This window comes from Eschscholzia californica, unplaced genomic scaffold, assembly GCF_041429995.1.
Source record: "Eschscholzia californica isolate CP2 unplaced genomic scaffold, dmEscCali1.0.p SCAF_1, whole genome shotgun sequence".
Classification (NCBI taxonomy): Eukaryota; Viridiplantae; Streptophyta; class Magnoliopsida; order Ranunculales; family Papaveraceae; genus Eschscholzia; species Eschscholzia californica.
Genome location: NW_028238198.1, coordinates 67,522,955 through 67,545,082, shown reverse-complemented (window position 1 = coordinate 67,545,082; position 22,128 = coordinate 67,522,955). Strand labels below are relative to the sequence as shown.

At 37.9% G+C, this 22,128-nt stretch overlaps 1 protein-coding gene across 1 annotated transcript; it reads right to left on the bottom strand.

Annotated features, from left to right (window-relative positions):
• Positions 1–17,538: 17,538 nt before the first annotated feature.
• Positions 17,539–20,907, bottom strand: LOC147568515 (protein neprosin-like). The gene is made up of 7 exons (XM_086671039.1): positions 20,717–20,907; positions 20,520–20,606; positions 19,997–20,188; positions 19,748–19,915; positions 19,479–19,532; positions 18,375–18,521; positions 17,539–18,039 (listed from the first exon to the last, which is right to left on the bottom strand). Exons 1-7 carry the CDS (start codon positions 20,888–20,890, stop codon positions 17,659–17,661), a joined length of 1,203 nt encoding a protein of 400 aa, XP_086527165.1. The 5' UTR covers positions 20,891–20,907; the 3' UTR covers positions 17,539–17,658.
• Positions 20,908–22,128: the final 1,221 nt, after the last annotated feature.

Here is a 22,128-nt window from a genome sequence, read left to right as displayed (position 1 = left end):
CGAACCAAAAGGCGAAACAAGAAGCAAACCAAAGGAGATTAGATCTTCTAGGTTAGAGGCCATACTAGGATCCATGTCTGCTTGATTTACTTTCTCGCGCGCATTTACTTACGTATTTACGCTTTATTTTGTGGATGTTAGTTAGGCTAAATAGTTCACTATAACAAACGCCAGACTAGCGCAGAAGTTCCCAAAAAGTAATCTTGAGTAATGGCCTATCCAGATTAAGACACTCGTTGCGCCCTTGTTCGAGGAAAGTGGGTCGGCCTTCGCAGAGTACCTCCTCTACCTTGGGACAATGCGGGTAGGTCTATAGAAGAGGCCTACACGTCTAAATGGTTCTACTCAACGAGATCAGCAAGAGAGTCTTGGATACTCGAGGCAAAAGGATAAATTAGTCATTCATTAATGAAATCTATCAACCAAGAGTCATAAGGTATGATCAGTGAAGTAGTTCGCTCACCCGGAACGGGAGTCAAAGGGTAGGGCCTTCGTCCGCTTTACTCCGAAGAACTGGGGTCTTGGAATCACTTATTCAATCGGGGACGATTTTATTGAATAATGTGGGAAAACTAATGTTTTTCAAAAACGATAACGAGTTTTATAACTTTGCCATTTCTTTTATATTGTTTTATGATGACACAAATAAACGAGTTCAACTTTAAATCTCACCTAAGGGAGGTGTTGATCCACTTCCTAGAATAGAAGAATGAATCCGAGAATAGTTCTCAGATTCAAAAGGAAGGTCACTAGAATACCCAATCCCAATGTTGACTCATACAAGAGAAGGTCAAAAGCCATTTGCAAGCAATCGTATAACATTCTCTTTGGAAGTGTAATGGATGCTAGCATAACCATTAAGACAAACTGAGGAAGAAATTCCTACAAAAGTCATAAATGGAGAGGTACGAGACCTCCAAGACAATCTGAAAGTCATCATAAGGGAAGAAAACAAAATACATCTATCACCCAATTCAATATCGATTGAACAAAGATAGATAAAGACCTTAGATGAGTCACTCAGGTTGTTACGAACAAACTGAGCAGAACGTACGGGAATATCCAGTCTAAGAAAGTTTCTTGAGATTTGGTACAAAGAATCTAAGAAAGAGCTCTTGAGATTCAAAAGAGCAAAGTATCAGTCAAGTGAAACAAACATTTGATCAAAGAAAAGCAGTTTTCGAGTACATGATCAAGAGTATTCCTCATTACTGTGAATGTTTCCAAACAATGGCTAAACCATTTAAAAGGAAACTACCTTTAGTACCTGGAGGACAAAGGGAATGAAATTATGAATTCCGGTTCCGTATCCTGGTTAACAAAGTTAAAAACAAGTATCGTAAAATTTCTTCATCAGGTATTTTAAACCGAATGTGCGGCTCGGTAAAGCTCAAGGAAATCACATACTTGATTAAAAGAAGTAAAGATCCAAGAGGGAGCAGAAGCAGTAATGCTAAGGATGCTGAAAGGGATCGAAGTCTTCTCTTAGACACTGATCTATCTTAGAACATTTTGTTCTTCTAGAAACATCTGATGCTTTAAACCAGTGAGAAATTAACTGAAGGTTAACATCGATAATGGCTAAAATCAAGAGATTCAAACTCATCAACTTCAGCATTGTCGATTTGGTCTTAAGGACTAATTGACGAAGTCACCCTTTCAAAATGGCATAAGACTGGTAACCTATTAGGACTCATACAGTATTATGCAGACCTATAACTTTACTTTCAGAAGCTAACGAGAGCTACTTCAATATGTACTCTGACAACTTCGGAACGTTTGAAAGGCTCAAACAAAGTACACACCGAAGCAATGAATCACTTTGACAAGAAAGATTAAGCCATCCGATTAGATTAGAGTGGTGAAAACATGAGTCAAACACTTGATAACCATCAAAGGAGTTATGAAACAGTTTCTAACTCTGCTCCATGGAACACATCCGACGGATGGTGGTTTCAGTGGGAGTAATCGAACATTGCTATGCATGATTCGATTAAAGATGGGTTAAAGCCTGTCCTTCGAATACTTTGGGATATATTCTAGAAATGATTGTTTCCACAAATTTACCAAAATTCCGTCTAAAGCTAAAACTTGTAAAAAGCGTTACAAAACTAGCTAATACTTGACGCAATTTGGTTTTGAAAGAAATTTGGGCTTCTTCCACAACAAATCAAGAGAATAAAGTGTTTGTTGCTCATGATAGTATTCTTCTAGTAATTAGCACACCTAGTAGTCTGGGAGAAAAGTACTAATTATTACAAGAATAAGTGGGAGAAAAGTACAAGTCGATTTAATTCGATCATGAGAAAAATCATGAAGAGTCATGAAGAACAATCATGAAACTTGTACAAGACGATTAAACTCGACCAAGAGCAACAAATTGCGGCTCCTCGGAAAAGGAAAGGTTAAAGATATGATCTTATAAACCCACCGTACAAAAGCGAATGTCATTCGCAGGAGAACTCTCAAAGCAAGTGAAAGTGTCACTAAAGGAATATCTCAAAGTAGTTGAGAAAAGTCCAAACTGTTGTTCAAAAGCCCTAAAAGGTCAAAAGTAAAATCTCAAAGACTCAGAAAATAAAGGTTATTTCTGAAGAGATAAAATACCTGCGCAGAAACGGAAGCTGACTCTAGATTTTGGCTAGAAGCCAAAGTCATCATGGAATCCATATCTCGTCAAGACATGAAGCTTGATAATTTAAGTCAACGGAAGACCTAAATTAGTTTTCCAAAGTAGAAAGCTGAGAAGGATGGAAACATTCATGTTTCCCGAAACTAGACAAGAAGAATAAGATTCTTCCAATCAAGTTATGTCCATAGGCATGCTTCACTCTTGATGAACGTCAAATACTTCTCAAAAGACAAGATTGGAGAGATTCCTCAAAACATGAGTGCTTCACTCATCTTATGTAAGGAATGTCCGACTTTGGTTCCGTCAAACACCGCAGCATTAAAGGAGGTTATAAAGACAGATACTAGGAAGGACAGGATAGACCTGAAGTTAAGTGGGAGCACAAGAATGGATTGTGTCATCCTAATCTCATTAGGTCAAAAGTGTCTTAAGGCCACTTGATGAGTGACAACTAAAAATGCGTGGCGGCGCTCAAACAGATTAAGAATTAATCGTTTGTCTTTTACAATTGTACTCGGAGATCAAGAAAGTCTGAATGACGTGACGTTTCAGATGGGATACTAAATTGACACGGGAATCGAGGCATTGCACTTGTTCTAAGTCCAAGTGGGAGTCTGAAGGAGTGGAAGGAGATGTCCTTCGACCAAGATGGCAATGCGAGCAATATGTCGGCTAAGACAATTAATGAAGTAGATCATCAAGTCCGATTGATTTAGGGGTCGTAGTGTTTAGCTAGAAACCAACTACGATTGTCGAATTACTTCGTAATTCGCGGCTAACTTCGATCGGATCTTACATCGGGTCACACATAAGAATTTCGAAGGGTGAGTTTCGAAGGGTTTTGGGCCTAGGCCGGTTCGGGTACTTCTGGGACTCTTATTGGCCTGAATTTCGAAGGGTGAGTTTCTGACATACCCAGTAGTATGCACGCAAAATTTCGTGGTGTTTGGACACCTCCTCCTTAGGGAATTGAGAAAATATCATTTATTGCTATTTTCGACTATTTCCCTAAATCTTATTCTAAAGGGTGTTTTAGGAAACCTTTGAGGAGTTGTATTCCCATTAGGGTTCTATATAAACACTCTTAGGACAGAGAATAAGGTGTGGAATTTCTTTCTAAGCTTTCTTACTCTACCACATCAAGTAGAGAGGAGAAAGTGAGCTAATTCCCAAGCTATCTTCTAGTCAAGTAAGAAGAAGGTCTTCTTATTATCAAACCACCATTGGAGGGCTAGCGAGCTTTCAAGGAGGGAGATTAAATACACCGTTCGGTGTCCCAAGTAGAGGAGCTACGTTTGAAGCTCTTGGTCTTCTTTAATCCATTCAACTAGCTCGAGGGAAATAGCGATTAAGGTAATCTACTATCTTCCTATTAGTTAATTACTAGTTTTGCATGATGATCTTGGGGATACTAGTGTTAGACATTAGATGTCGTTATCCGCTATAAACACTATTATAAGGGTATAATACCCTACACTTCATACCAAGAAAGATCACCCCCCAAAAAACAGAGTTCTCACAACTCGCCCCCAAAAGGATCGATCAATATTCATTCTTTTACGGCAAAGAGCACCCTGATTGTCTTGAGCGTTTGAGCGGTTTTCGAACCCTTTGCAGAGTTTCCCCCCTTAAGAACAGACGAACAGGAACAAGGAGCCAGGAGCTGGAGCAAGGAGTCAGGAGCTGGAGCAAGGAGCGAGGAGCAGATAGAAGCAGAGCTGAACAGAGGAATCTCTCCTCTCCAAACAGAATATACTATCATAACGGAGGTTGTCATGCATCAACTCCCTTTTCCATGTTGATTTAACCGGGAGCCAATTTTCGACATCAGCAATTTGGTCAGACATAATCTTCTCTATTCAACAAGAAGGTGAGGGAACTCGACACCGTACAAGAACAACAGGCACGGGACATCAAGGACTCGCCGGAGGCAGCAGCTTGGTTTCTTCATCAACATCTCGGGATTTGACGGGCAACGATTAGAGCAGCTCGGGATTAACGAACAACAGCTAACGAGCAATCGGGGGACGTTACTTGCTCGGGACAGTACAGAGGTGGCTGGCAGCAACCGGGAAGCATTTCGGGTCAAGTTCTTTGCCGGAAGCCAGCACTTCTTATCTAAATGAGAGCTGAGAGAAAATCTGGAAACAAGTTGCAAGAAGAGTCGGTTGAGAAAGATATTTCGATCCACAAGATCGATAATGACAATAACTAATTATCTAGATAATGAAAGCTTAGCTAACTTCACCCACATTGACAATTCCAAGCATAATGTGTAAAATAAAGCATAGTTGATCAAAAATCACTAAGCATCGACTATCAAACTAATGACACACTATCAAATAAATTGGCAATGAATAAATATGACACTCCTAAGCATAGTCCGTCAAATCAAGTATGACCGATCAAAAGTCACTAACCATCGGTTATCAAAATAAGTACAAGCTATCAAATGATATGTCAATAAACGATTAAGATCGATTTATAAAATTAGACGAAGTTAAGTGAACTATCATTCAACAAACAACAAGTATTTCATCACATATCAATCATGCTTCACGGGTATTAGATTACAGAAGATAGCTAGACATGGTGAAACACATGATAAATGAGAAGAAAATAAAGAAAGACATGAGTTAAGGTGAAAATCTCCCTATTCCGATGAGGCGCGAGACTAAGATCGTCAGAAATTGATGTGTTTGAGTGTTGTCGATTTCCCTGTAACAGAATACTTGAGTCCCTTTAACAGTTTACAATAGGTGTCCTCTCAGTAGAACTTGACCTCCCCTTAATAACAGTGTCTTCTTTTTCCTAAAAAATCCACCATAAGAGCTTAACCTGGCTTTCTCTCGCTAAAAATTCAGCACTAAAGCAAAATCAAATCATACAGGAAGCAAGACAATCGTATATTGAGTAAAAGCACTAAAGTTTCCAGCCAAAATAATGGCTGGAACTAGTCCAAATTGCTCGGGAAAGGGTCTGTTTTTTCGGCCAAGAAGTGCTGGCTTCCGGCAAAGAACTTGACCCGAAATGCTTCCCGGTTGCTGCCAGCCACCTCTGTACTGTCCCGAGCAAGTAACGTCCCCCGATTGCTCGTTAGCTGTTGTTCTTTAATCCCGAGCTGCTCTAATCGTTGCCCGTCAAATCCCGAGATGTTGATGAAGAAACCAAGCTGCTGCCTCCGGCGAGTCCTTGATGTCCCGTGCCTGTTGTTCTTGTACGGTGCCGAGTTCCCTCACCTTCTTGTTGAATAGAGAAGATTATGTCTGACCAAATTGCTGATGTCGAAAATTCGCTCCCGGTTAAATCAGCATGAAGAAGGGAGTTGATGCATGACACCCTCCGTTATGATGGTATATTCTGTTTGTAGAGGAGAGATTCGACGAAACGAGCTCTGCTTCTCTGCTCTGCTCTACTCTTTTGCTCCTTGTTATTTGCTCCAGCTCCTTTGTTCCGGCTTCTGTTTGTCTGTTCTCGAGGGGGGAAAACCTGCAAAGGGTTCGAAAACCGCTTCGACGCTCAAGACAGTTAGGGTGCTCTTTGCAGTAAAAAAATGAATATTGATCGATCCTTTTGGGGGGCGAGTTGTGAAAACTCTGAGAATGGGGTGATCTTTTCTGGAATCAAGAGATCGTGTCCTACGAAAGACGAAGTGGGGGGCCTTTTATAGGCGAAGTTAAACTGACTGTGATTAGTGGCGGTGGTGAGGCGGTGGCCGTCAAACCGTAAGGGAAGTTACCTCTTTTGCGTATCTAGGGTTTCTCTTCGAGTCTATCCCGGATCTTTGATAAGTGAAAGTTCCTAAGTTCAAGGATACTTTGTATATATCTTGTCGGAGTGATAGACTTTAAAGGAGAAGTTTCCCCTTCTAGATACGTGGAGTCCAATCGGGCTTAAACACTTCAAGATGTGGGGCCGACTGAGATCTTTCTGGAAAGTCCGGGATTAAGTCATTAGGTCGCGCAGCGCTGATATATCCCCAGTTCTGGGCGTAAGATATAGGCCGAACCTTTAGAGACCCCCTTTATTCCATTTAAGATCCTAGGGCTGATCTATCCATGCCAAGGGCGTTTAGTGCAGAGCTGATTTCGTCCGGCCGACCTCCCAGTTAGGGGAAAGTGTGGTGGACCGTCAGGTGTTTAGCTGTCCTGCTGCCTTAAGCCAAATCGTTCCAAGAGACTTCAGGTCTGATCTTGACTCTTCAGACGTTAGTCAACGTCTGGACATTTTATGCATCATCACAGGTCTCCCCTCCTTAGATTTGTTTCCCTTTCCTTTTCTAAAGGCAGTCCAAATGCCACAACTCTTAAACATCTTAAGACAACATGTAGGGGTGCTTACAAGTTTTCTTCATTTGTCTATTTTCTTTGAACTCTTGGGTCTTTGGACCGGGCCTTGGTTTTGATTTTAATTTATAACACAAGGGAATGCTTTTAACTTTGTCTTTAATTCTTCTAATTTCCAGAAAGAGGAAAATGACCCTCGACTTCCTTCTTTCATAACTTTCATGTCCGAACTCCGGTTCGACTTCCGTCTTCTCCGTTGGACTCACCATAGACTCCACTTGCCATTTAACTTATGATTTTTCCAAAATGACCAAAATACTCCTGATTCTCTTTCCTTCCGGTTCCCACATGAGATGAAAATGTGATAAATGCTCTGTTTTATTTTGAATTAAGCGTCAAACTCCAACTAAGGTACGTACCAAGAAAAACACATAAATAATTAGAAATAAAATCCGAAAATAACTAACTCATCGAAGTTAAGTGATCCAAATGTGGCATTTTCACGCCACATCAAACATCCCCAAACTTTGAATTTGCTAGTCCTCGAGCAAATAAACAAAACAAAACAATAAAATAAAATCCTAACTAACTTTCGGAGGAATCCCGGTTGCATTTAGCGTATGCAACAAGCTGTTAAACCCCTAGGTTACCCCTAGTGGACGAGTGTCGTCTCGTCAGGGTTTCTAGTGAATATACCCACAAAATTCAAGATTCCAAAAGACACAGTAGAGTTCAACATCGAAATAAATAAGATAATGACAACAAATGACACACTCAAGCATGCTGAACAAGCGAATCAAAATCGATTAACGCATATAAATGCTAAAAGTCTCCTCACTAGTAGTCTCATCCTAAAATGTAAGCATCCAACCACAATGAGCATCATCTAAGTCCAAAGTTACAAAACCTCGATTCCTATCTTAGTACATTTCGCCTCAACTTTAGCCTCACGGTCATACACTCAAAAACATGAAATCGCTCAAGAAAATATAATAAAGGTTCACTCGAATGTGTGAACATTGAATAAAGTAAAACTCAACACATACAAAACAAATGAGGATAACAAGTTTTAAAACGAAATGATCTCTAAAGAATGGAAATAACCAATCAAATGGAATGGGGAAGCTCACTCACCCTTCTCACCCACTCTACCCTCTAACAATGTTTCCTGAAGGTTAACGGATATAAGTAATCAGATAAAAGTAGTGAGATCCCAAGAATGTCGACATCTTCAATAAAAAGAACGCTCAAACAACTTCTAAATTTAGCTTTTGCTTTGAACACTTTATTTCTCACAACACACACAAATAAAAAATAAACTCAATTTTTTTTCTTTTCACATTTTTTTTTCCTTTTTTTTCATTTTCTCTTTTTTCTTTCATAACAAAACACGAACACTGGTACTCTCAACAAACACTCACTTTGTTTCACATTCTTTTTCTATAATTTCCATGTCTTCATCCTCGGGAGTAGTATGTGGATGGGTGGTGGAGTATCTATTTCCCTAAAGTTGACGCTATTATCGGGTTTCATGGACAACAAGAGTAAGGTCGCTATCTTGATGTCACTCCTAGTGACTAAAAAGTTGAGCTCATGAGATCGTCTAAGCTCTTTTAAAAGTTACGAGGTTGAGTAGCTCTTCATTCTACTCAGAGTTAGCGCAAAGTACACTCAAAAATAATATAAAGGCTCAGATATCTCACATGGGTTTAAGTCTCCACTAATGACTATTCTAGGTCCCTCTGTAATGTTTATGTTTCCTTAGGATGCTACTCATATGATCAGAAAACAAACACTAATGGACTTAACATTCACGAAAAAGACTAAGAGCATGCACAATATTCACCAAAACCGAAACACAGGCATCAACACACTTAAGAATACCACTAAAGTAATACCAAATCTACCCAAAAAATTTCAAATTTGGTCGAATTATTGAACCTCTTGTCTTTTGAAACCCATGGTCATAAGGCTAAATGTCATACCCCCATCCCCAAACTTAAAACTAACATTGTCCTCAATGTTTCAAGCATATACTCACCAAAAGATAAGAGGCATATTAATTTAAAGATGAGAGTACAAAGATATTAACATAGTCGGGGGAGATAAAAATGGTACTACCAAGACTCATGCGTGAGCAGGTTCCACGTTGATGATAAGCTCCCGCCATCCCCAAACTTGGGAAAGACGACTGAAATTCCCAAAAGGGATCAAGAATCGAGTTTGAGATCATCTGGAAGGTCGAACTAGACTCTAAGGGTAAGGCAATAGGCTCGGGGACCAAGTCAAGGCCCATGGTTTCGTTAGGTAAATAGTCTGACAAACTATCCAACATGTCTCTAACTACTACGCCATCAATATCCTCAAAGGCATCTGGAGCCTCGCAATCAGTTATAATATTGGGCCTTCCTAGCATTGCATCTAAGACTGACTCCTCACAAGTGTAAAAAATCGGATAGTTCATAATCGTGTCATCCTCAAACTTTCTCGTAGAGCCATCATCCTGAATATCAAAGTCTGGTAGAATCTTATCATAATGAGACGATAAAAGTCGAGGTAAAGACGAAACAAGGTCATCAATAAGTTCGGGCTCTTGGGTCCTCTCAGTAGATTCATCGACATTTAACTTAGTACTAGGGTTAGACGTATTACCTTCGTCATCGTACCTAGTACCCTTTTTAGTTTGGGGTGGTGAAACCCCTTCCTCGTCGACGAATGACTGTGACTCAAGCATCTCTACCTTTTGAGTTAAGGACTCAATCCTTAACCTAGCTCTTGCCTCATTTGAGTATCTGCCTCTATAAATTGTGAAATCATTTCAATAAGGCCCTCAGACTCTGACTGAGATCTATCTTCAAGAGTTTCCTCATAATAAGACTCACAAGTGTAATTCAATGAAGACTCTTGATAATAACTCCCACCTACATACTAGGATCATACCTGCCTCTAAAGTCATTGGTCTCAGAATATTGTGGACTATAAGGTCTCTCATACATATTTGGTGTCAGACCATATCCATCACTAATTTGACCATCTCTATACATCTGTCAGTATTCTGCTAGTGTCATACGAGATCGATCAAGCTCAGATGGTTTATTCCTCTCAGTAATCGGACAATCTCTACACTTTTGTTGGTACTCTCCTAGGGTTATACCGTGTTGGTTAAGCTCAACTCTACGCAATTGTCGGTACTCTCCTAAGGTCATATCAGGTCGAGTAGTGATGGAACTCCTTAGATCAAGGTCATCATCATCAACAACTTGGAATGGTCAACCGTTAGAATAACGTGCCATAATCTCACGATGCTCAAGGAACTAACACAAGATATAAAAGCAAACTATCCAACCAATCACACACAAGTAAGAAAGAAAGAGATAGAATACGATACTAGCGAATGCTCCTCTCGTTTCGTTCTTCCTTCTGATTACTTTTTTTTTCCTTCGCTCCTATGTTCTTTTTTTTGGGCTTTTTTTGCTTTAAATTGGTACCTGAGAAACAAGAAAAGATAAGAAACTAAAAATGTCTAAGTTAACAAATAACACTAAAAATAACACTAAACTAATGAACAAAACAAACAAACAATATCCAAACTACTAAACCTATCCTTGGCAACAGCGCCAAAAACTTATTGGGCCTAAAAGGTTGCCCTAAAAGGTCTCCACCCGCAAGTATACTGTCAAGTAATTACCCGGTAAGACCGAGATCGATCCACGAAGATAGGAAGGTGACTCAGATATCGAGAGAGTCTAGCCCACCGGTCTAGGTGTCACTCTCTAACTTAGACCAAAAAACGAAAGATGATAATTGAGTTTTGATTGGTTCATAATAAAGAAACAAATAAAACAAACTAATCTAAATGAGATGAGAGAAAATCGGGAAACAAGTTGCAAGAAGAGTCGGTTGAGAAAGATATTTCGATCCACAAGATCGATAAAGACAATAACTAATTATCTAAAGCATGAAAGCTTAGCTAACTTCACCCACATTGACAATTCTAAGCATAATGTGTAAAACTAAGCATAGTCGATCAAAAATCACTAAGCATCGACTATCAAACTAATGACACACTATCAAATAAATTGGCAATTGATGGCCTAAAAAGTTTCCTAAATAGGTCACCACCCGCAAGTATACGGGCGTCAAGTAATAGTTCCGGTAAGACCGGTTCGTTCCTCAGAGACTAAGTCAATCTATTCTGACTCCTATAACTAATTTGGATTTTCTTCAGATTTTGATTTTCTTGCAATTTAAACGATAATACTAACAAAGACAAATAATAATGGTAAATGATTATATGGGAGAAGTAGCCTAAGGTTCAGAATCCATTCTAATCATGCATAGACCTCGAATTAAATTTTATATCTTTTATGAATCAAAATACTAAGTTCTTATCAACTCTAACTATTATCTATCAATTAGCAAGTATCCACCATTAAAGAACCTAACCTAAACATGGTGGATCAAGCTTCAAGAAGCATAGGTAATGAAAGACAAGTCACGATTCAATGATCGACTAACAACTAAGAAGTATAAATCATTAAAGGTGTCACTCTAAATATGATAAATCAACTCAAGAATATTAATCGATGAATAAATCATGAACAAAGTTTGAAAGAAATAAATACATGAAGCATTTAATTTATCAAAATAATTGTCTAATATGCATAATTAGAACTTCATCAAAACCATAGACTATAGCGGAAATTAGCTACTCATAACTAAAGATATCATATTCATGGTAGGAAAGATAAAAATCAATAAAATAAGTGAGGAAAGATAAAAATCAATAAAATAAGTGAGGGAGAAAGAATTGGAGAAGAAACAACATTTTTCTCGCAAAATTTCCTCTTTGCCGCCAAACAGACCCTTAGGAAAATAATTTTCTCGTCTTCCCGGAAACGATTTCCTGGTGAGAAAATTATTTTCCTCAACTGGTTTTTCTCTTTCTCTACTGTTTTCTCTTTCTTTCTCACTCTATCCTTTCTCTTCCTCTCTCTATAGCAATAATAAACTCTCTCAGTAAAGAAAGGGGAAGAAGAAGACAATTTCAATGGATTTTATAATAAATTCAATCTTTTTCTCTCTCTACAAAACAATATCTTTCTTTCTCTTCAAACTCTTTCAATCTAAACCTCTCTCTCTCACTAAGAGAAGGAGAAAGAAGAAGAAGAAGAAACAGAAACAAAATCTCTCAACTTTCCCTCTCTCTCTAGCTCTCGGTTATACAGTAGCCTCTCTCTCCCTTTTTAATTCGGTTCCAATCAGAGATGATAATGGTGCTAGTATTCTTGTTCCGAAAAGAGATGATGATAACTCTAGTGAGCCGAGCTCCAAAATCGAGATGTCCCCATAACCGTGGAGTGATCCCTGTTGTTATAGCCGAGAATCAAAAGCTTCCTCTCTCAATCACCACGATTCTCCTCACTTTCCATATCTGTCTCTCTTTCTCTAAACCAGCTCATATCCATGATTCTCCTTCTTTAGAATGATACCATCAACTATTAGGAAGGAAGCAAAAAGATTTCCTTCCTTCTCTGTTTAATTTAAAAATAAACTTTCTCTTTCTCCCTTGATAAATTTGGAAGATAGACAATGAGAGAAAGAGACGTTAGGGAGGTTGTTGTTTGTACCTTTCTGATTGGGTAAAGATACACTAGTACGTCCAGCTGTTGTCTCTATCCATTTGATAAGGATGCTAGGGCGTTACGCGGACTAGCGAGAAAAGAAGAGATAACCGTCTGATCTTCATGGCGATTACAACGTTCGTCGGATATGCAAGGGATTCGCTGACACATGCGCGTGCAAAGCACCGGATCCTAATTCATGAGAATCCCGAAAATAGTCCCGTCCGTGCCCACTTGTGTACCGAAAATATCCATCTGCCGTCAGATTACGCCATGTCCTTCCACTAGATCATTGCCACGTGTCCTCGAGTTAAATTGGTCAAATGTTTTGACACCAACTTTGACTTGCTCTATTTCGTTCGTTCGGACTCCGTTTTCACTTCTGCTTTCGCCGATAGATTCGTATTGGACTCTACTTTCACATGAGCACTAATATTGACCAGAATATTCTTGTCATTAAAATGACCAAAATGCCCCTCAAGTATGTCTTTATCATGATGTTTTCGCATCGAACTCCGTAAATGAGACCTGAGAAAGAAAATCAGACAAATCATCAGAGTAACCGCTCGAACTGGACTAACTAACCCGAGTTAAGAGATTCAAATGAGACATTTTCATGTCTCATCAGCAATGAATAAATATGACACTCCTAAGCATTGTCCGTCAAACCAAGTATAACCGATCAAAAGTCACTAAGCATCGGTTATCAAAATAAGTACGAGCTATCAAATGATATGTCAATAAACGATTAAGATCGAGGTTTCTAATTTATAAAATTAGACGAAGTTAAGTGAACTATCATTCAACAAAAAACAAGTATTTCATCACATATCAATTCATGCTTCACGAGTATCGGATTACAAAAGATAGCTAGACATGGTGAAACACATGATAAATGAGAAGAAAATAAAGAAAGACATGAGTTAAGATCGTCAAAAATTGATGTGTTTGAGTGCTACCGATTTCTCTATAACAGAATGCAGGAGTCCGCTTAACAGTTTACAATAGGTGTCCTCTCAGCAGAGTTTGACCTCCCCTTAATAACAGTGTCTTCTTCTTCCCAAAAAAAAAATCCACCATGAGAGCTTAACCTAGCTTTCTCTCACTAAAAATTCAGCACTAAATCAAAATCAAATCATACGGGAAGCAAGACAACCGTATATGGAGTAAAAGCCCTAAAGTTTCCAGCCAAACTAATGGCCGGAACTAGCCCAAATTGCTTTGTAAAGGGTCTCTTTTTTCGGCCAAGAAGTGCTGGATTCCGGCCAAGAACTTGACCCGAAATGCTTCCGGGTAGCTACCGAGCCACCTCTGTACTGTCCCAAGCAAGTACCACGTCCCACGGTTGCTCGTTAGCTGCTTTTCGTGAATCCCGAGTTGCTCTAGTCGTTGTCCGTCAAATCCCGAGCTGTTGATGAAGAACCCAAGCTGCTGCCTCTGGCGAGTCCTTGTTGTCACGTGCCTGCTGTTCCCGTACGGTGCCGAGTTCCCTCACCTTCTTCCTGAGAAGGTGTTTGCCGGCAACACCTCCTCCCTCCTTTCTCTCTCTAACTTTTTAAAACCCTAGCTCCCCTTGTTGTTGAATAGAGAAGATCATGTATGACAAGGTCTCCCCTCCTTAGATTTGTTTCCCTTTCCTTTTCTAAAGGCAGCCCAAAGCCCACAACTCTCAAACATCTTTAGTCAACATGTGGGGGTGCCTACAAGTTTTCTTCATTTGTCTATTTTCTTTGAACTCTTGGGTCTTTTGACAGGGCCTTGATTTTGATTTTAATTTAGAATATGAGGGAGTGCTTTTAACTTTGTCTCCAATTCCTCTAATTTCTAGAAATAGGAAACTGACTCTCGACTTCCTACTTCCATAACTTTCATGTCCGGACTCCGATTCGACTTTCGTCTTCTCCGTTGTACTCACCATAGACTCCACTTGCCATTTAACTTCTGATTTTTCAAAATGACCAAAATACCCCTGGTTCTCTTTCCTTCCGGTTCCCACATGAGATGAAAATGTGATAAATGCTCTGTTTTATTCTGAATTAAGCGTCAAACTCCAACTAAGGTACCTACCAAGAAAAACACATAAATAATTAGAAATAAAACCCGAAAAGAACTAACTTATCGAAGTCAAGTGATCCAAATGTGGCCTTTTCACGCCACATCAATTTACCAACTACAGGTTGGCTCGCCTCATGCTTATATGTGATGTGCGATGACCGAAGGATTGCACAGTTTATTAGAGGGGATTAAATCGATACAAACACGGATGGAAATGAAGCTCTCTCGTGGACCGTGAAATTGGTATAAACCATTATTAGGGAAGTCGCGTTGCATGAATATCTCCAACCGTGTAACTGGTTGGCTTTGGTTGTGTTAACTAAAAAGTGGTAAATTATTAGATTATGCTATTTTCTTTGTTATGTTCGATAGTTTGTTTTGTTGTTGGATTGGTCTATTTAGACCTTAGGTATTTAGAAATATTATAATTGGGTTTTGACCTAGTATACTATTTTTCAGGTGACAAGGACCGAGGATCGCCGTCAGTTTGATCCTAGTTTGTCAGCTCAAAGCTTCTTTCGTAGTTTTTTCTTTCGAGATTAGATAATTGTTTGGAGTTTTTTGATAAATTCGTAGTATTTTCTGTCTGTTTTGTTTACCAACTGATGTAAACCGATATCACAGAAATTATGATTCAATTTATTCTTCGTTAGTTTGATTTATGATTTCTTAGGAGCTCTATGATGTATTTGTATGTCATTTATTTGACTTTCATTTTTATTAGGTTGTGATTTCGTAACATAATGCTTTAGATCTTGATTTTCATGGCGGTCGACTTGGAAACTGGGACTTGGGGTGTTACACTATGAGGTGTCTCTTCGCTAACCTACCATATGAGATATCATGGTCGAACGACCACGAGCTATTTCGTGGCCGATTCACCTTGAGGTCCTTGATTGAGGGTTTTAATCCCTCGAGGAACGTTAGACACCTTCCTAATGGGTTTTATGGTTTGAAACCTACGAAGTAAAGTCATTTAGGCTTCTAAAGTTTTAGAGCACCCATAAATGCTAAAGGCGTCTTTCGCAAAAGGGCATGAGTTTTAGAATAAAATTAAAACGTAACAATTCAGATTCAAAATACAGTCTAAAAGCATCTCCAATGAACATCATTTGAGAACTTTAAAAAACTTAAGTGTCAATTGTAAAAAGTGGATGTCTAATTAAATTGTCTCTTTTTCTACTTGATCGTTTAGTGATACTACATTATAACTTCTTCAGTTCTTCTCTAATGCAACACTCAATAAAAATTCTAAAACTTGTATTATGGCTATAAAGTTAATTGGACTGCTTAGGTGGCACGTAGATATCTTTTAAGAGAACTATTTAAATTTAGGAACCCTCTTAAGGATCTTTATATTAAATAAAGCTACATCATTTTAAAGACTCAAGTTGACTTTTGAATTGGAAATTGTTTAAGAAAAAATCTGAAAGTTTCTATTTGACACACTGACACTCTACATTTCAAAGTTGAAGTGTTGCAGTGGAGATGGTCTAACTTGTAAAATAGTTTAGCATCAGCCGGATGCAATGCCTTGTCGTTCCCGAAGGCATATGCAAACGAATAGCGACTACATAAAAGTCCTTCTGGTGGAGAAAATCTAAAGATATGTGTACTAAAGTCTGGTTAGAAACATGCCTTCCGAACCTAATGCGCTCCTTGGAAAATTAGCCTAGAGACTACATACTGAATCAAATGCAATATGGTTAAATTCCTCAAAACTAAACATTTCCATAGATCTTATCATCCCGATCCAATAAGCAATGCACATTCATGGATCTAGGAAGCCATCCGCAAATAATTAAATGTCATCCCCCCTCCGACGATAGGAGAAGTCCACAATGGCAACTCTGTTGATATTTGGACAGACTATTGGATCCCTAATACTACACCTCCAATTCGTAATCAAAATAATTCCACTCTAACCTGGGTCTCTCAGCCTATTCGTGATAATAATTGGGGCTACAATATTCTTCACGAGACTTTTGACCAAAATATATGTAACCTCATTAGATCCATTGATATACCTTAAGAGGGTCAAGTTACCTCGCTGGACTTTAACTCAATCAAGAAACTTCACAGTTAGCTCGATGTATCGACACCTAACCAATTCTCCACCCACTAATAACCAGCATGATGTCGAATTGAATTTTATATGAAAAATCAATACTATTCCTCGAATATCTATATTCTTATGGAAGTGTTGTGCAGGCGCTCTCGCAGTACGTCAACGAATTGATAAATACATCAACAATCAAGTGGAATACCCATCTTGTAACTATAATGAAACCATTGAACATGCTCTATTACGTTGTACATTCACCAAAAAGATATGGTTTTACTTTAACATGATCTCCACTAATCTAGTGACTAAATTTACTACTATATTGTGGTTCATTTGGAAATCTAGATGTGAGGGATGTTTCCAAAATAAGATGACTCTAACGATCATGTTATAGAGAAATAGTTGCATTTTCGTCATTAATAAATGAAGTGCACTAAACCATTACAAAATACAACCACAGAAAATGGACACTCCTTCGTACCCATACCTCAAAGTTACTACAGATGCATCTTTCACAAACAATAACGAGAAAATAGGAATGAGTTTCATTGTACATGATCATCATGTTAAATTCATTACAGCAGGAACGACTAACCTACGAGCAAGAAAAAGTGAAGAAAGTGAAGATAAAACGGTATTATGGAGCATCAAATGGGCGGCAGACCAAACATACAAATTTATTGACATAGAGAGTGACAACTTGAATATCATCAACCATCTGAAGGACCCTAAAACTGTCATTCAATGACAAACCTTATTGACAATCAAGAAGATAAAATATAGGCATTTCAGAGACGTTCGATTCTCTCATATCAAAAGGGAATGAAACGTTGAAGCAGATAAATTAGCAAAATATTGGACAATAATTCATCTCGAGAACAAAATATGTAACTCCGTTTCAATAGTTATTTCTAATATGTATTGTAATAATACCACACACATGTTACATGTAAGAATGCTCCTTTCAAAAATAAAAAATAAAAATTGTACTTATTGCTAAATATGTTTAGGGCAAACTCCACCCATTCCTCCAAATTCCATGCTGTGACCAAACCGGTCTGTATTTCCGTAATATGAAACTCCATAATTGGCTGTACACTCAGCCAGCGACACCATTTTAGCCCTTTCGGGGTCTGTGAATTTGTACTCACCATCTACAAACTGCATATTCCTAAAATAACATGCCCAGTCAAATGATCCAGTTGGAAAGGAACCACTTCCTATTTCCGGGCTTATACCAGTTACAGATAGCAATCCCATCCCTCCCCAATAGATAGAGTCAACACCATTTTTCATTGATGGGACTATTGAGCTTGGCCAGTACCCCACAGTCACATTTCCATTCAAATCCAACCACCAAACCTTTGTTATTTTGTCCTGCCATCATTTTTATTTAAGAAAAGAAACATATGTTAGAACAGGTGTACAAACAAAACGTTGAATATATTAAAGAGAGGAAACAATAGATAGCAAAGAAACCAGAAAGAGAAAAGAACAAACTCGTTAATTTTGTAAGCTTCTAAACATATACTAATACATCCCAATTAAGATGTTGAATTGAATATCCCTTCTTCTCAGTTTGACAAATTGAGAAACTTCTCCAAATGACCTATATCGTGTGTTAGAAGGCCGAATGGACAAGTTTGACTGGAATCACGATATGAATCTTTTTATCCTTTTTATGTAAATAAATCACTTGATAGATTTGTCACCTGATAAATGGATATGGAAATGATATATTGATCCCCACCACGGCTGGATATAGGAGAAATAGGTGCACCAAGAATAACGCGTGAGTTAACATGAACAAAACCTGGGCAATTATTATTGTAGCAACCTGTAGTTCGACCACTATCAGCCTGTCAAAATTTGGACACATCAGGTACAATGAAGATCTATTTCCAACTATTTTGTTTTTATCTACAAAGTAGTGGAAAATTTTGTGGCAGTATTCATATTTAGTTGTTTATATGGGATGGTTTATAAGTGGTTTAAAGTGTGAGGCCAAGTTCTTTTTTTTTTTTTTTTTGATGAGAGGAACATTGCATTACCAAAACCAAGTTAGTTGTTTTACAATATTTTTATATAATATGTTGTATTTATGTGTGTCCATGATTTCACTTATCTCTCAGAAATTATCTTTATAAATTCAGTAGTGATAGAAGGCCCGAAGTTTATGTCGAGATATGGCCCAACGATGACATGGCAAACACATGGTCCAATCAGGACGTGCGTGCCATGTCATCTTCGAGTGATAGAAGGCCCAAAGTTTATGTCGAGATATGGATCCAATAGTCTCTACCACGTTTTCTAGGCGGTTAGGGTTTTCTCTGAACCTATTTATACTGGGCGTATATGAGAAGAGAAAAATACACAACTCAATTTGTGCTATCTTCCTCTTTCTGTCTGCTTAAGTTTCGAATCCTGCAATCTCCATTACTATCTCTGTTAGTGCAGACAGAGGAAGTAAGTTGTGGTCAATCCTTAGGGAGTGATAGGAAATCAGTAATTAGCACCACGATTACTTCGAAATCACTTTCAAGGGAGTGGCCTCCATACCACGACACAGTGAATAAAGTTCTTATCTACTCAACAGTTCCATTGATCTACCCCATATTTCCAACAAGCCAGTTAACTTTTGATGGATTCAATCCAAATAAGGGTCTAAATGAGTCATTTAAAAAAACTAGGGGTGTAGTTCAAAGTCTGTGTAAATTGTTTCGAAAATTTCGGTGGCTATATTTATATGGATTCAATATTGAGATCCTCTAAAAAAAAACAGAAAAAAAAAATAGTTAACCTTTGGACATACTTACCGTCCAATACACAAAAAGTCGGGTCAAATTATCACCATATAGAGATGGATTCACCTGAATAGTTATTGAAAAAACAATCAACTGTTAGATAGTATGATACTACTCTTTAATGTATACTTTTTGCTTAACAATGTGTGTGAATAGACAAATTTTCAAGCTTTTTTAATACAATTTGAAAACAGTGTGAAGATAAAATCCAAAAAGCAAAACTCACAACCTTGACTTATATTTTGTTATAGATATAAAATAGAATGATCTGAGAAACTCACCGTCCATCCAACATGTATCCCTGTATAATTGTTAAGCGGACCCGTTTGAATCACAATTTCAGTTACACTGAATTGATCGTTGCTGGATAGCTTAGGATTGTAAACCGCGACCTCTCCACTGGCACCAAAGAATTTTTCACCATTACTTTGATATACCACCCCTGTTTTCTAAACAAGTAATTATAAAGTTAATTCCTTTAAATAATTATAAAGGAATAACATAAATTAATTTATTATACTAGGACATACTTTAAAAATACCAGTATCGTCTATAGGTGATAGAGATTTGACTCGGATTAGATCTTCTTTTGGTATTCTACCTATTGGGACTGTTCCCTTTGAGCACCCTTCAACATGACTCCCTAAAATTGATAATGGAGTTGGAGACGAACTTTCATCATTTACCCTTTCAACCTTGTCAGGTAGGTGGCTTGGTTTCATCTACAAAGAAAAAACCATTCTCAAAGAAAAAAAAAAAACACAATAGATGAAGAGAATTAAATAGTTTTCTAAAACTAAGAACTTAGATCGTAGTCGATTTTTCAAAAAAAAAAAAAAATTGGTTTTCTAAAAGCAATTCTCGCAAAAGATCTTTTTACTAAGTATAGCCTTTATCTCATGACAGGGGTGGAGAACGAGAGAGTATGATGTAGTTAAGCAACAAACCTAAATTGTGTGATTCTTTTTTGTTTGATTTTATTGCTTCCGAAAAATGCCATGGGATAGACCCTTAAAATAAGAAATTCTATGAAAAAAATAGTAACAAACAAACCTGAATTTTGTGATTCTTAAGCAAAGGATGATCAAAAGCGGGTTGTTTAGTTATGTCCACGCAGTCGAAAATATCGCCCCATTCAGTCTCCATTCACATAACAAACAACATTTATTAGTTCAATTGTATATATGTATACATATATATATATATATATATATATGGGGAGTTTAAGAGAGGGAGAGAAAGAAGATTACTTGAATCTTTCTGACAAGAGGTTTATTCAGTTGCCTATCTAGTTCTTTTTGTTCATCATCTTGTTTAGATAATAAACTATTTCTAACTCCTACAACTGTTATAAGATGAGTACTCAAAAAACAAAGTACTATTGCCCATAGTAGAAGCGATTTGGTTTCCACAGTTGCAGCCATGATTTGATGTCGAAAAGTTGTTCAGGCACTCATTCTTCATGCTCAACTTATAAGAAAAAAAATTAAGTTGGATGCGAAAACGTTATCTAATTATTTCATTTCTTTCCGTATGGTAATAAATTTGGTTATTTGAATTTCATATCTTATTTCAATCATTCTATGTAGATAAGATCTGTAATAAGGTGATTGGAGTAACTTTTAATAAGCAAATCTTATTTCATTCTATCTAGTATTATTGAATATTGGGAAACTTATGTATAGATAAGATTTGCTAATTCTTTACTCCATTTTTCTATGCCACTCTTACGGAAGTTTTAAACAAGGGTTTAGTCATAAATGTAAACTTTTGATTCTCTCCACACCTTTGTGAATTACTACCTCTTACGCTTAATCTATAATCCACCTTTGATTTTTTTTCCGATTATAGTTGATTCGGACATAACTTTTGGCCAGCGCTTTGGGGAAAGCTAAATAGTTTCCGGGGTGTGAAGACTTGGTCAAAAATTGGTCAATTTTGTTTGACAATTTTATTTAGGGGAAAAGCAAAATACTTCTCCACCTCACCTCTTTATCTTCTCCAATTAGGTTGCCGGCCAGAAAATTTTCCGGGCGGCGACCATGAAAAAAAAAAAATTTCACTCTCTCTCTCTCTCTAGAAACTCCGGCGAAGGGGTTAGAGTGAAATTTTTTTTTTCATGGTCGCCGGCCGGAAAATTTTCTGGCCGGCGACCTAATCGGAGAAGACAAAGAGGTGAGGTGGAGAGAGAGTGAGGTGAGGTGGAGAGAGAGTGAGGTGAGGTGGAGTGTTTTTTTATTTTCCCTTAAAATTTATTTCCTCGGAAAATTTCTAAAATTCTACATATTCCCTTTAAAATTTCACACCCCGGAAACTATTTAGCTTTCCCCAAAGCACTGGCATTTTTTTATTATTGTTGAATATTGGGAATCAAATGAATGTGGAGAAATTGGCGCTGCTAAAAGCACCCGCCCAAACTGCTATAAGCGAGCCAAGATATTCCCAGGCAGCCCAACAGCTAGTTTCTCTATAGGAGGGGTCAGCCAAGACCACTTTTCCTACATTAACCACTTAATGCCATTACTGCTGGATTCTCAATTTTCTCTCTTTAATCGAGCACTTTCATATCATACAAAGCAACCATGACAAGTAATACTCTAATAGAGCTATGTTCAACAACAGGAGAAAATACCTCATTGAAGTCTATCCCTTCTCGTTGTGT